Below are 15,874 nucleotides of genomic sequence, written 5' to 3'. Positions count from 1 at the left end.
TTTTATCAGAATTTTAAAGAAATATGTGTGTTTTCTTTTTTTAGATGGTCAGCCATCAGTTCAAGTATTTGATAAAACTCTCCAAATAAAGCAGATGCATGTGTTGGAAGCTCTGGATCTTTTGATTGCCCGAACAGACAAAGGTAGGAGAGGTCCTTGTTATTTGGTTCTCATATGAATGTCTGTTTAACTGCTTATTTGGAAGACATATCAGTAGAAGGGAATGCCTTAGGTGCTTTTCTTTAAGAGTTGTTTTTGTTTTTTAACTCGGAAGCATGCTGTAGAATTTTAATTCCCACACCACTAGATTTATATAATCACCTCTTGTCATATCACATAGCTATCCTTAAATTGTTGTAATTAGGTTTTTGAGCTCTGAGTTTATTGTTCTCCTTTTCAGATCTTTCCACTACTTTCCCTTTGCTGATTTCCTCTGGAATTGCTTACGTACATGCCCTATAGCTTTAGGGTTTGTAAGTGTCTTGAGGTAATCATGTTCTTATCAGTGGCAAGTGCATTAGATGCCTCATTTAGAATAAGGGAGTGCATACAACAACTACTGTTTGTTGTTTGTTTTTTTGCTTGTTTTTCTAAAAGGTGTGGAAAAAAATCTCTAGATGTTCGGAATCATGCTTCAGAGCAAACCTGAAACTGGCCATATTGAATCATCAAATGGTTTTGGTTGGAAACAACTTTTCAAGACCTCTTAGTCCGACCTCCCTGCCATGGTCAGGTACATCTTTCAGTAGATGAGGTTGCCCAAAGCCTCATCCAGCCTGACTTTGAACACTTCAGGAGATGAGACATCCACATCCTCTCTGGGCAACCTGTTCCAGTGCCTCACCACTCTCATAGATTAGAGAAAAGGAATAAATTCTTCGCTAGATCTACCGTCTTTCCATTTGAAACTATTACGCCTTGTGCTGTCACAACGTGCCCTTGTAAAATGTCTCTCTCTGTCTTTCTTATAAGCCTCCTTTAAGTATTGAAAGGCCACAATAACGTCTCCTCAGAGCCTTCTTTTATCCAGGCTAAAAGAACACAGCTTTCTCAGCCTTTCTTGTAGGTGTTCCAGCCCTCTTATCATTTTTGTGACCCTTCTCTGGATCCACTTTAACAGGTCCATGTCCTTCTTGTGCTGGGGGCACCTGAGCTGAACACAGTACTCCAGGTTGTATCTCACAGGGGCAGTGTGGAGTGGGGGAGTATCACTTCCCTCGACCTTCTAGGCCACACTTCTTTTTGTGCAGTACAGGATATGATTAACTTTCTGGGCTGAAGGTAGACATTACTGGCTCGTGTCAGATTTGTCATCCACCAGGATATAGTTGGTCTCCAGCTACTCTTAGAACTCAACACTCTGGAAATCTCCCTGGCTGAATAATGTGTTTGTTCAGTTGTACAAAAACATGGAGGAAATTACTTATGCTGTCACTGTTCTACCAAATGTGTTACTGGTTTTTGTTCTGTGATTTGTAACCAAATTCTAGTGCTATAGATTATATTCTCTTGAATGTTTTCGTATAAAAACAAAAACTTAAAACCCGTCTGTCCAAACAACTTTTTTTTTTAAAAAGGATTAAATGTCCCTAAAATACGCACTTTTTCAGTTAGGTACTTTTTACCCAAAAGTCTGTGAAGTGAATACTCACAGTGCAAGAACAGGATCTGTATGTGTCACACAGATGAAATAATTAGAAATCTGGTTGTTTTATTGTTTTTTTTACCACATTATATCTGTTTGCTCAATATTAGCTGAAGTGACATTTACCCAAGCTAAGGGTAAAATGTGGTTCTTTTCATATCATTGGGAGTTGCCCATTTTGGCTGGACCTGATGAAATTCATCCTGGAACCCTTGCAGAACCAGCTGAGATTACCTGAGAGGCATTTGCAGTCATCTCTGAAGACACCTGGCGGGTGGGTGACATTTTTGAAGATCTGAAAAGGCGAGTTGTATCTGAAGCTTAGTTTATGAAGCTTCTAGAATAGATAATTGCATTTAATAGTCAAAACGCTGTGATGATTGGTTAAAACTGAAGAGAGAGATGTTACAAGCCATTTTGAGGTAACAGGATTAGGCATTACTGGCATCAATTCATGATGCTTCGAGCGTATTTTGATAAAGACTTTTTGTGTAAAAAGTTGAAGAGAGTTTTGACTGCTGTTGTGGGTGCTTTCTGAATCATTTAGAGGAGAGAAAGGTCTTTTGTTCTTGCTAGTATCCTTGCCTCTTGTTTTGTATTTGTATGCCATAGTGAAACTGAGATCTGGAGTGGAAGTTATCATTGCCCGTTATTTTCAGACTATGCCTTAGTCTAGTTTTCCATATGGTCTTCTGGAGACCCTCTTCCTATCCCCATGGTGACTGATGTTGGCTGATAAAGGAAAATGAGAAAAATAATGAGTTAGATGGGTAAAAGCAGTCTTATATTGGGTGTACAAATTGGTATTAAAGACTATATGGGTTTTTAGGATATAATAATATGTTACAAGGTTAACTTTGTATGTACTTTAAATGCATCCTTCTGATGTACTTCAAGTGCATCGATGTAGAACTGGTATTTTAAGACTCAAGCAGGAAGACTGATGTTCGTGTTATGAAAATGTTCATATAGAATGTGGTATTATCCAGCACTCAGTACTAACAACCAGGTTTGAGATCACTTTAAGGCAGCTCATTTCAGAAAAAAAATCCTGTTTCCACTGCTTTCTAGTACCCTCTGCATTTCTGAGAGAGAGAGGAAGTGTTAACAGTGAAACTAGAAGATAATGCTATCACTGAGATTTTTCAGGTCAGCATACCAACAGAAGGGGGTATTTCAGGCACCAACAATACATCTGGTATTAATGAAAGATGCAGACATTGCTTTGGTAGCAGTGCTCTCTTTTCTAATGTTGATTAAATTTGTCTTAGTAATGAGAGATGAGTTATAGAAGTGGATCCACTTTGTCCTCGAAACATGTTTGTTTATTTTTTTGCTACAACTTACTTTGTGAAACACCTAGACATGGTGAAGGGAAAGGAAGAAGAGCTCCTTCACTTGGAATAATCAAGTCTATAGGAGGTGAAGAAAAACTCTCTTAAAAAAAACAACACCAAAGAAAAGCTTGGATGATAGTCAGTTTCATGAGCAGCCACAGATATATGTAACACCGCAATGGGGTTATTTGGGACATTTGCAAAACAACTAGTATCCTGAAGGAGGAACGCATTGAGGAGTGCAATCTCTAGGATGCATCCTATAGGACACACCTGAAAAAGAGACAGAGCTGAATTAATGAGTAGTAATGCTGTTCTTGAACGTTTGATTTAGCTTATGTTTTCTGGCCTTCCTTTCAAAAGGGTGAATTTTGCTTGCCATTCTTCCTCCATGAACACATTCATGGAAGCACACATTCTTGTGTGTACATTCTTGAAAAGAGAGAGATTGCATATATTTTATTTTCCTTTTATCGGTGTTGACAGTAAGAATTTGCTGGTTGATCAGTGTTTCAAGTTGTGGTGGACTTAAGGAAACATTGCATCTTCTTTTCTCTTACTCCTTCTATGGGAAAAGAAGGTCATAAAGGTTCCAGAAGCTGCCCTGATTCATGTTTATCTATTATCAGAATTGAAGGCAGCACATGTGATCTTGCTTTTGTATTTACTGTTGGGTCCACACTGACTATATATTAAGAAAGTGTGCTTATGTTTCCAGCTACACCAGCTAGACTAGTAACAGAGTATACCTTTGTCAGAAAATCTTGCTTTACTTGCATTTTAAGAAACTTGGCTTTTAGTTAGGAAACTACTCTTAACAATAGCTTATTTCCAACTGCAAATAGTAGTGTATCATTTATTTATTTATTTATTTTAAATTTCGGAGTTGTGTATTCCACTCGTGTCTCTCTTTGTGGAAAAAACATTTAGCCGTGGTGGTGGGTGCTGTGCTATTTTTGCAGTTGGAATATGCCCTGAACCTAACTTGCCTAACTTTGAAGAACTGATAAGCAAAACCAGTCCGCATCCAAAAGGTTTTCAGACTATGTTAAGGATCCAGGTATCAGCTGCTAGGCTGGATGGTTCCAGAATTTAAAGTTAACCCTTCTCTCTTGCTTTTAGTTTGTATCTGTCGTATTTTCACCATCTTCTAGCAGTGTAGGTTTTACTGTTTTGAGGCTCCTATTATTTATTGCTGCAGCACCATCTGATGGGAAACTCTGCTAGTGAACTGAAAGGGTTGCTTACTGGAATTGTAGAGTCTAAATAGAGTTCACAAGCAGTCTTCCTGTCACATTGCTGCTTACACTCAGAGAAGCAAAATTGTTTAACTTTACTTTTATGGCAATGCTCTGTCTGGTAGGTGCTTCATCTCTTTGGAAGTATTAATTTCAAACCACCACTGTCTTTTTCTAATTTGCTGTTTCCTGACTTCTCCATCTTCAGGAAAAGACTCTCGTCTCCTTGTCTTCAGATTGAGTGCTGTCCAAAAAGATATAGAAACAAAGCAGATGATAAGAAGCAAATATGACTGCAGAGAAAATAAATTGGAGAGAACAAAAGGTGGCTTTATTATCTTGTATTAAACATGTCCACTGTGGTATTGTGCCAGTAGTTGCCAGGGTTTATTAGCTCCCTTGAGGCTGTTGTAGGTATTCACCTTTAGTTTTATCTCTGGACAGTTAATTCAAACTTCAAGCTTATGTGTGAAAATAACATAGGGTACAGTCCAGCCTATCATTTGAGAACTTGGTAAAAAAAAAAAAAAAAAAAATACCATGTTACTTGGCAATCACTGCTGATGAAAAGCTCTGGTGAAAAACAGATATGTCGCTTTCAGGATTGAGGAGTATAAGAAAAATTATGCATGGATGTAAGACTGAAATAAAGGTCACTGTGAGGTAGAAGAATAATGGCAAATCTTTTTTTAATTAGTAGTGCTTAGAATAGTTTGGGTATTACAGATTATTTTAGTAGATGTAAACATTTTCCGATATTCAGCATCAAGCTTCCTTGGAAAGCTGGAAACTGCAGAATAGTAAAGAAAAAAACATATATTTACTCTTTTACTTGCAAAAGGAGTAAGGGGGAAAATAGTTTTCAAAAGAGTTACAGCCTTTTGTCTTTTTCTAGAATTTAATATTATCCTGTTGGGATGTTTGTAATTCTGTGGTGCTCAGGTATCAGATACCCATTGTACTAACCATCATACAAATACAGAACAAAAACAAAAACAAAAACAAAAAACAAAACAAAAACAAAACAAAACAAAACAAAACAAAAAAAAAAAACAACAGTCCTTCCCCAAATACTTACAACCTAAATTGTTTTTTTTCTTAGGCTGCCATTTGTATGCCATTAATACTCACCATGGCAGTGAACTGAGGATTGTTGTGGCTATTCGGAACAAACTACTTCTCATCACAAAGAAATACAATCCATGCAACAGTTTAACCAGCAGCTCTCTGCTGTCATTACCTGAATCTCCAGTAGACGAGTTCCAGTACATCCGGGTATGTGTAATCTAATCACTAATCACTTTTACAGACTGGGCAGCACTCAGCTAATGGAGGGAAAAAGGCAAAGAGCGTGCATTTTATCGTCTGGAACCTCCAGACAGATGTAAGTGAGAAGCAATATGATGGAGATCCATCATTTATATGCCAAAGAAATATTTCAGACTTCTTAAATTGTCATCTTGTTCTGTATCATGCTTCTCTGCTTAGATTACATCCTTGTAAATTCATGGAGTAATGCAATATTCACACTAAGAGCCTGAAAAAGAGAATAATACTATTATTTATCTCATAGGAAATATGCCTTTCTGACCCTCCAGTGGTTATGACACTGGTGGATGGACCTACTGGAGACAGTGACAATATGATCTGTGTGGCATATCGGCATCAGTTTGATTTAATTAATGAAAGTACTGGGGAGTCCTATAGACTGCATCATGTTGAAGCAAACAAAGTAAGTTTCTAGCATTGAAACTATTTTCTTGCAGAATTGGTCCATGCTGTGCTGAACTCCTGGGAGCAGCATTCATGGAGATCCTCTCATCTCCTTTACTTTTGACTTTTTTAACTTCTACTTTAGAGTACTCGGAGACATTTTTGGAATGTGTGATAATAATCACTCCTAAGAGAGGTAGTTATAAGGTATGACATATTAGGAAATATGACATATTAGGAAAGAGCTTGTGTTTCAAGCTCTGGAATATTGCTGTCAGTATAAATGCAAAGCCATTTTTTCTCCTTTCTTAGTCAATATTCTGATTTTTGTCTTTTCTTCATGGTCTCAGTGTTTTATTCTTTAGGAGGTTGCAGCAAAATAATTTCAGGTTTTGGCCACCATTATCTCATTCTGATTTGCCTATTTGCATGTACTAAAACTGAAATATTTGTGTATATCTTTTAGTTCTAAACTGCTGCCCAGCCAAGTAATACATTAACTGTACCTTACTAACTGGGACATAGGGTTGGGATTTAAGTAAACATCCTTATTTTTGGAAGAGGGTTCAAATGTTTCCTGTTGCTGGGAAGATAATGATCTTCAGCATTTTGCAAATCAGATAATTTCAATAATTTCTTAATACGGATGTGAATGTATAGCTTTAAGCGTAATTTTAAAAAAAGAACCTTTTACAGGGTTGCTCTTGTGTTCTGTTGACTTCTATGCTCATAATGGTATAAGGTATGTCTCTTTTGATTTGATGCTTCTTGTTGATTTTTTTTTTAAATCATCTGTATTGTCACTCAGATTTGATGATGAAGAGGGTTGGTACTCCTAGCATTGGCAATACAGTGTTAAGATTCTTCACAGCAATGGGAATCTATTTTAATCTGGATTAAGAAGGAAATACAATTAAAGAATGTGGACAGTCAAGAATCGCCCCCCTCTGTTCTCTTCCCCAGTAACCCTTATTTCCTTTGAGAACACAGACAAAGCAGGAAGTTAATTAGATCTGTGCCAGTGATTTTTGTGTTGTTGAAATTGGTTACCAAATTATTTCCACAGGTCACAAAGCAGAAATGTCTTTCAGTTGCTACGAAGGATGGGTCAAAATATGTTTTGTATAGATATATATAAGATTCCAGGTCTGTTTAACAGTTCTTGCCTTATATTTGTCTTAAATCAAGAGAACATCTACTTTATTGCACAAAGGAAAGCCATGAAGTTCATGAAGTCAATCTCCAGCCCTGCCCAAATAGCAAATAGTGTGGTCTAGGAGACATTTGTCTAATCCAGTCTTAAGTTTTTCATCAGGGAGGTCTCCTTTTCTGAATGTATATACTACTACTTATGGGTGTCTTGTTTTTCTTTTAATTTAACTGTAAAAGACAAATACAGGATTAACGTATGAGAATATAAGTAGCCTATGCTATGCAAAAAACATTTTAGTTTATCCAGCAGTGGTTTTCAGTTTCTAAATTCAGCTTATTCAGTAATTCTTGAAGTACATCCATGTCAATCAATGTACCTGTTAGTGGTTTTGATCCAGTAATTGGCACTTTTGATCTTTCTGCTAGTCATGATTTTCAGTGGAGCTTTTTAGATTTCACTTTTTGGAAAGAATTGCTATTTTTAGCATAGCATGTTAATTCAAAGCTATCCTGAAATAACTCAATTTCCCAAAATTTATATTGTCAAGTAAGTTAGGTATGTTTGTATCATTTTATACTGTAGGTATGTATTTATACTGAAGGTACAGAATTGAATATGCATTACTGAAATACAGCATTGAATACAAAAGGAATTGATTTCTATCCTATCGGCATCCTGAAAATGAATCACAAAAGACAAATAGTGTTGTGTTTTTTTTTTTCTTTTATCTGTAATTGTGCACCAACTGATTTGATTGCTTCTTAGTCAAAACCTGGTCATAGTAACATCAGTATCCTATCTGCCTGATCATTACCCTTTCCTATTATCATTGCAGGTAAATTTTGTTGCAGCTATTGATGTATATGAAGATGGTGAAGCTGGCCTACTATTATGTTATAACTGTAAGTAGTTAGGGAAGACTGGAAATAATAATATCTCAATATGTAATTCTTTCTTCATTGGAGTTTAGATCTGTATTTTAAAGTTTCAGTGTTTTATGGAAAGTATTTCAAAATACATTTTTTTTTTCAATTTAAGTGCATGTTAGAAGGACTAGAAATGGAAGTATTGTTTCATTGTGGCGTGTGTAATTGGACAGACATTACCACCTTACTCACAAAAGTCCTATTTCTTCAGATCTATCTTATTCTTTGCCTAGTCTCACACTGGGTGTTTCTAGGACATGTACAAATTTGTATTCCACCCCTTTTCTTCTTTGTGCTTTCCCATTCTGTCATTGTGCTTTCTTTCCTTCTGCACACTTCTTTGTGCTGGCGCATTTTAAAATTGTAATTCTCTTAATCTCTTTTTATAAAACAGCCTTGGATTTAATATGCATATGCTCTTCTGTGCTGTACACATGTGGTTTTGCTTTCAGTCCTCGGGAAAATCAAAGTTATGAGTATGAAACGTCCTTTATGAGGTGATGCTGAAGGACAAAGCACAACTTTCAGATGGCATGTCTTATTTGCCTTTCCAAAGAGAGCATTGATGGAAACAGGATAAATACATCTACGTATTCTAGCATTGGCCGTTAGATTGGTACCACAGGGAGAAAGTCTCTAAAGCGTATCTTTCTATGCCCTGTGAGGCCTCGTTGGTTTTGGTAGTTTAACAAATCCTACCTAGTTCTGGTTCACTCAGTACTGCTTCAGAACTAAAAGGTCTGTGTCAGAGCAGTGTGAATTCCCAAACCTGTACTTCTGTTATGGGAGGAAAAAAAAAAAAAAGGATTTTACCTAAAAATAGAGAAGTAGTAGATTCACAAGTTAAATGGTTAATGAAATCTTGGTATTTGTAATATCCCATGTGTATTACAATCCTCAAAGAACACAAACTGTGCTAGTATGTGGCTGTTTGAAGTGTAGTTCGTACAGTCAGAGGGGTACAGCTCTGCTTACATCACTTTCAGAAATGTTCTTAACTATTCCTCTATCCATAGACAAAGTAAGGAGCTGATGATTGCTGAAACAGAACAATACTTACTTTGTGAAATCTGACAAGTTATTAAAATGTAGCTCTATTATTTTTATCTTGTAAATGTATTCACGAAGGAAGCACGTTTCCCTTATGGTCTGTTTAGATATAGAGGGACTTCTACATAAGTGTTTGATATTTATCTGTGTATTATCCACACTTCTGTAAAATCTACATATAATGTTGGTGTTTGTCATTTTGTGCTGTAAGATATTGGAGGTTTCTTTTTTTCCTTTTTTTGTTACAGATGTTTGCCAATATAGAAAGGTGTATCCTTTTAATGGAGGTTCTCCACTCGTCCAGTCATCGGCTTACGACTTTCACTTTAGCTGGAATCAAGTTCCTTATGCTGTTGGTAAGAACATACCTCTTTTTACCCTTTTTTCATTACTATTTAGGCTTGCACTTGGCTGTTGGTGGAATTGCAGCATGTGTGCTAGGAATATATAAGAATAAATATAAAATTAAAAATAATTTAACATACATAAATCTATATTTAATATATTAAAATTTAATAAATATGGGTTAATAAATTCCTGTAAATAAGAATTTCTTCATGGAGAGGGTGGTTAACCATTAGAATGGACTGCCCAGGGAAGTGGTGGAATCCCTATCCCTGGAGAGGTGTTGACATAACACCAAGTGATGGAACTTGGTAGGTCACGTTGATTGTTGAACTTGAAGGTTTTTTCCAACCTAGATGATTCTGTGATTCTCTAAGCGTGTTGCATTCATGATGCCACTTCAGCTAGGATTCTGCATATGGTATCTTTAATAAGTGGAGCCTTGGGGCCAAGTTTTTCCTCTGATAAACTTTTTTTTTTTCCTTTATCTTTTTTCTGTTTTTTATTTTCCATTCAGTTTATATTCTGTCAGGCATGGAGAGTGAAGTTTTCTTCAGGCTTGTTGTATCTGAATGTCCATCAGTACAGTAGACAAATCTTGTCATAGGAAAGGGAGATACCAGAGTAGGTCAGATGCTCAAGAACTGTTTTCAGGGAGCATCTGAGAAACATTTACATTAATCATTCTTCCTTGCTAAATAATTTTTGTTTCATTGCAGTCTGTGCTTTCCCTTATATCCTTGCCTTCACTACTGATTCCATTGAGATCCGATTAGTGGTGAATGGAAACTTAGTCCACACAGCAGTTGTGCCTGAGCTTCAGCTTGTAGCATCAAGGGTAAGACACGAGAAAAGCGTGTTTGACTATTTGTGAGGTGTTGGGACCTAATTCACATAAAGAGTTGCTGAAGCCCAAACTAAACCAAAACTGACACATTTTCTGATTTGCATTAACTGTTAATTTGTGTGCTCTTAGCTTGTAGTGAGTACAGTGAGAATCAGAATTGATCTAACTGTCCTTGCAGTAATGCAGAGCTGAAGTATTTGATTATTTACAGGGCAAATGCTCTTCTGAACATCACAGAAGTTCTCCCCATTTACATTGAGATAGCCTTTCTGTGGCCAGCTGTAGTTAACTTAGCAGCAATACAGCAACAGTGGTAATAGAACATAGTGGACAAACATTTGAGCTCTTATTCAGCAAGTGTTTAAGAAAGTTTTGCTGTACTAATGATGAGTTCTTTGTGATTTCAGTCAGATATTTATTTTAAAGCTACTGCTGCAGTAACGGGATCATCTCATAGCAGTTCTAAGGAAATGAGTTCAAGTTCTCCTCAAACACCGACAGCTTATGAAATACCAGAATGTCCTCTTTCTTCTTCAGAAGGTAACATGGTTTCCAGGCTGCTTGAAGCTTTGATTATTATCTTTAGTAAAATGAAATCAATCAGTTAAAAGATTTTGTTTTCGTGGCTGAGTGTCTGGAAGATGGAAACCTTATCCATAGATCTGAAACACCTGGCTGAGCTTTTGCCCCATAGTATCTCTTCTGAATGCACAGCAGCACTGTTTTGAAGAAATCATGTCTGTAGGAGAGGAAGAATTAAGCTTCACTACCTTAATGAGTCTTTGGCAACATGGCCAAGACTATAAAGCAAAAAGAGGTATAAAATTGTGGGCAAACTTTCAGACTTCATGTATGCCATTCCTTTCATTTATGAACAGCTAAACTATCGATGGCTAATTAAACTAATGCAAACTAAGGGCAAGAAGTATTTCTAGTCTCAAAAGAGTTAATAAATTTAAAGTTAAAAAATGCACGGTAAATTTGGTGTAACATGATCTGTGAACAATCGATCTACAAGGGATAAATAATGGAGAAACAAAGGAACACCAACTAGATAATGCAAGATGTATGTAGATCTTGTTCATTTAGATGTATTTAAATCTGCTGCTGCACTGTTGACAGAAGGGGAGAAGAGAAAGGAATCTGAATTCCTGTTTTTAAGACAGGCAATATGCTTTTTCTCAGTAAGCCAAGTTGTCAGTCTGCGAAATGTGGTCGTATTTCTTCCTCCTCCTAGCCTATTTATGTTGAAAGATACAGTACAAGGAAGATTTTTGTTACTTGGGTTAAAAAGCACCCCACATAATGTTTATAACTTTTCTATATAACTTTTTCATTGGAAGTATTTAGAACTGATACTGGTATGAAAGTGTAACGTTCTTTTTTCCTTCTGCATTTCAGGTGAAGTTCCAGGCAAAAACCTGTACAAAATTCCTCTCAGTAATCTGGTTGGGCGAAGCATTGAACGACCTCTGAAGTCACCTTTGACTCCCAAAGTCATCACTACTCCAACATCTAGTGGTGTTACCTCTCTTCCTGTTACTCACTCACTATCCTTATCTCGTATGGAAATTAAAGAAATTGCAAGCAGAACACGTAAAGAATTGCTAGGTAAACTTCCCTTGTCTTCTACATATATCAATTACCAAGTATGTAATTTCTATTTTTTGGACAGTCACAGTCAGATTAGTGATATGCAACCAGTGTTCATAAGTAATTAATAAAAAGAAACAAATAAATCAGTGTGAAAATGTTATTTGCAAATACTCTAGATAGCATCTCGTCAAATTATGTCCACATGGAGGCTGGTGACGATTGGTGTCCCTCAGAGGGGTCTGTCTTGGAACCAGTACTGTTTAGTATCTTTATCAGTGACATAGAAAATGGGATTGAGTGCACCCTTAGCAAAATTGCAGATGACACCAAGCTGAGTGGTGCAGTTGATACCAAAGAAGGAAGAGATGCCATTCAAAGGGACTTGGACAGGCTGGAGAAGTGGGCCCACATGAACCTAATGAGGTTCTACTAATCCAAGTGCAAGGTGCTGCACCTGGGTCAGGGAAATCCCAGACATGAGGACAGACTAGGAGAAGCACTCATTGAGAGCAGACCTGCAGAGAAGGACTTGGGAGTTCTGGTGGACAAAAGGCTCGACATGAACCAGCAGTGTGCACTTGCAGGCCAAAAGGCCAACTGCACCCTGGGCTGAATCAACAGAGGAGTGGCCAGCCAGTTAAGGGAGGGGATTGTCCCCCCTCTACTCCGCCCTTCTGAGGCCTCACTTGGAGTACTGCATCCAGGTCTGGACCCCCAGCACAAGAAAGATTTGGACCTGTTAGTGCAAGTACAGAGAAGGGGCTACAAAGATGATCAGAGAACTGGAGCACCCCTCCTGTGAAGAAAGGCTGAGAGAGCTGGGACTGTTCAGCCTGGAGGAGAGAAGGTTACAGGGAGGACCTCACCGTGACCTTTCAATAATTAAAGGAGTCTTGTAAAACAGATGGACTCTTTACTCGGGTAGATAATGATAGGATGTGGGAAGTGGTCTTAAACTAAAAGAAGATAGGTTTAGACTAGACTAGGAGGAAATGCTTCACTCTAAGGGTAGTGAGGCACTGGAACATGTTGCCAAGAGAAGTCGATGCCTCATACCTGGAGGTGTTCAAGGCAAGGCTGGATGGGGCTTTGGCCAACCTGATCTAGTGGGTGGCATCCCTATCTATGGCAGGGGGGTTGGAGTTAGATGATCTTTAAGATCCCTTGTAACACAAGCCATTCTGTGATGATTCTATTATAAGGTAGCCATATTCTAAGCCAGCTAGGAACTTTTTAGTTAGTAATGAAAACCATCAAGAGAGATCACAATGTTTTTTATGAATGTTTTATTTCCTTTTGAGAGTATTAAGACTTTTATTCCTTTATTGAGGCCTTTTGGATGAACCTATTCCCAAGACAGAAGGTGCACAGAAGCAAAAAAAGGCTCCTCGAAGACAGTCAGATCCCAAGCAGGGAGCGGTAAGATCAACTAGTAGTGACAGGTAAATATATGGGCTTTAGAAAATAACCTAAGTTAGGCTGTAACTATTTTGGGAATTGATTGTCTCTCAACATTTTTATTCTAATCTTAGTTCAGTATAGACTGACTGAGGCCCTTGTATATTACTGTGAATTTCATCCTACTGTGTATTAGAGTATCTAAATATTATCAGTACTGAAATGGTTATACCTCTTGCTAAAGATATGTTATGAGCAAAGCAAGACTAAATGGGACTTTGTGGGGACCTGGTGCAGTTGAGACAGTCTTCAGGCCTACAGCGTCTGCACTGTGCAGACTCACTTGCTATTTTCTTCATATCCTTGTGTCTCATTATCTCCAAAATAAATTTTGTAAAGAAACACTATTGCATATGTCTGTTTGTATCTGCTTACCAGACCCCCTGCCATTGTGTTTTTTTCATTGTTTTTATAACCTGCATTTGTGATAAGTAGCAGCAGAATTCAGCCAAGATACAGTAGATTGAGATTATTTTTTTTCAATCCACTGCAATGTAAAACTATTATATTTATTCCACTACTTGAAAATTATATGGAGGGGAGCATTCATTAACATTATCTTTGGGCAATAATCTGATGTATGTAATCTCTGTTTTAATATGAGTTGTTATCAAGGCTCTGGTTCAGTGCTAGCCTGGTGTGGAAGCAGAGTAAAACAGAGAGAAATTCAGTTTTAATGGTTTGTCTCTGCCTTTAGGATAACTTGATTGTATGCAGAAATAGCCACTGACCCTGCTTGCCCTTACCTGTGTATTGTTTCTCAGTAACTTTTGTCTTCATCTTTGCAGAATAATCTCAGCCTCTTTTGAAAGCTTTTCTGAGAGTCGTCATCTTTCCACTAGTTCAGATCCTGATACTGTAGCAAACAGAGAGGAGAGCTCACCATCTAGCTATCCGTTCCATCTGACTTCTTTATACGATGAGGACATCATTGACTTGAAGTGAAGACAGACAGACTGTTCCTTACTTCACCTTTTCTTACAGATCTGTGAGCTCTGTAGGAATGTCACAAACACTGCTTCTAGTGGTAAAATGTGGCTGGAAGTATTGGTGATTAATCTTTATAGATCCCATGTTGTTCTGGCTTGCTTAGCCTGATTTGGTGATGCTTACATCTTTGACATATGTATGTTTTCTTATCTCAGTTCATGAAACATTACTTTTTGTGGCATTCTAAAGGTAGGTAATCAATGAGAGCTTCAGGCTGAAAACGAAGTAAAAAGTATTATTTATTCTGAGCTTCTTATAATTGAAGTACCTGAATGAAAGTGGCATTCAGTTAATTGCTGTTACTAATATCTTGAGCTGTTTATCAAGTGTGCACCACCATGTAGAAAGAAGAATTTGATGATGTAAATCACTCATTTTGTTTTTTCTTAAAAGAAAAAAAAAAAAAAGAAAAAAGAAAAGCTTTTAGACAAGGTCTTTCCAGACAACGCAAGTGCAGTCTGTCCTTGAAATGATGGAGCTGTGTTTTATTCACTGAGGAATGATGGTTACTCTATAAAGATCAGGTAACACGAACGTGCTGTTTTCTTTTCTCTGACCTGTCCTTGCACATTTTTTTTTTTTTTTTTAAGAGAAACTTGAAAACTGTTTTGGCATTAAGAATCTTTGAGTAGAAGGACTTTTTATAAGAAAATACAAGCTTTCAAATCTTCCATAAATTTGGAAGTAAAAAATTCATTGTATTTCTCCACAAAGGGAATGCTGTTTCTGTAGTGCACCTGCAGATTTCCTCATTACAGGCAGAAGCCCATGCCCTGATTTCGTTTCTGACTACACAAAGATTCCTGTGCTGGCATCAGAATTAATTGTTGTCTGCTTTTACACCAACAATAGAATTCATTGCTCCAAGTAAACATATTTTTCTAAATGGACCGGGCTGAAGTTTTACTGCCAAGAAGCTAGTTTTCTATGATGAAGTAGTCATATTAGATCTTTTGTTTTGTTAAAGGACAGTATTTCATCATTAAAGCTTGATTTTTTTTTAACCCTTTTCTCCATGCCAAAAATCAATTTTCTACAATATTTTGAACGGGTTTGCTGTTTTTCATGGAAAAGTGATGCTTCCAGGCTTTTTATATATGAAGGAGCTTTATTAAAGCCCTATTTATGGGCTTTATTAGGGTATTTCTTGCTCTTTATGTAGAAATATTTCTGTATCCTTGATTTATTTTGTAACACCATTTATGTGTCATGATTTCCCCTGTCCAAGCATGACATCTGGTGATTTGTGCCTTTTGCTTCAGTCTGTCTGAATGTAAAACTTTTTTTTTTTTTTTTTGCAAAGTTTCATGGTATATGATGACTTTATTTCTCCATCTAAGAAAATATGCAAGGCCTTAACTGAAAGGATTACTTCTTATTCTCAGTCAGAGCGGCTGATCAAGAAAAGAAGCAATATTTTAAACATTAATTAGTACAGGAACAGAAGAAGTATTAACCAGTGGCTACTTGTACTTTAGTATTTTTGCACCTAAATATGTATGGAATGAACCTTCGTAAACACCTGGAAGTGCCACCTCAGAGTCTTTGCAAGAACTTGTAATTCTTTTTGAGAATG

The 15,874-nt window shown here is 37.1% G+C and overlaps 1 protein-coding gene across 8 annotated transcripts in view; it reads left to right on the top strand.

The window, feature by feature from the left end:
- GARNL3 (GTPase activating Rap/RanGAP domain like 3) overlaps positions 1 to 15,847 on the top strand; it is a 52,960-nt gene extending 37,113 nt beyond the window's left edge. For 6 of the 8 annotated variants that reach the window (XM_084298891.1, XM_084298887.1, XM_084298886.1 and 3 more), the window contains 11 exons: positions 45 to 143; positions 4,429 to 4,545; positions 5,323 to 5,495; positions 5,794 to 5,952; positions 7,922 to 7,988; positions 9,311 to 9,418; positions 10,127 to 10,245; positions 10,662 to 10,794; positions 11,656 to 11,865; positions 13,181 to 13,292; positions 14,097 to 15,847. In XM_084298891.1, the coding sequence (XP_084155017.1) occupies positions 45 to 143; positions 4,429 to 4,545; positions 5,323 to 5,495; positions 5,794 to 5,952; positions 7,922 to 7,988; positions 9,311 to 9,418; positions 10,127 to 10,245; positions 10,662 to 10,794; positions 11,656 to 11,865; positions 13,181 to 13,292; positions 14,097 to 14,253 (1,454 nt within the window). In that variant the 3' untranslated portion in view covers positions 14,254 to 15,847. Of the gene's footprint in view, positions 1 to 44; positions 144 to 4,428; positions 4,546 to 5,322; positions 5,496 to 5,793; positions 5,953 to 7,921; positions 7,989 to 9,310; positions 9,419 to 10,126; positions 10,246 to 10,661; positions 10,795 to 11,655; positions 11,866 to 13,180; positions 13,293 to 14,096 lie in introns of those variants that run through there. The other 2 variants (XM_084298892.1, XM_084298893.1) reach the window with 2 other exon arrangements.
- The last annotated feature ends 27 nt before the right edge of the window (positions 15,848 to 15,874 follow it).

The sequence above is a fragment of the Netta rufina genome (genome assembly GCF_964035555.1).
Source record: "Netta rufina genome assembly, chromosome: 20".
NCBI classification, from domain to species: domain Eukaryota; kingdom Metazoa; phylum Chordata; class Aves; order Anseriformes; family Anatidae; genus Netta; species Netta rufina.
Note: the sequence above shows the minus strand (reverse complement) of the source record. Positions and strands in the feature narration are given on the sequence as shown.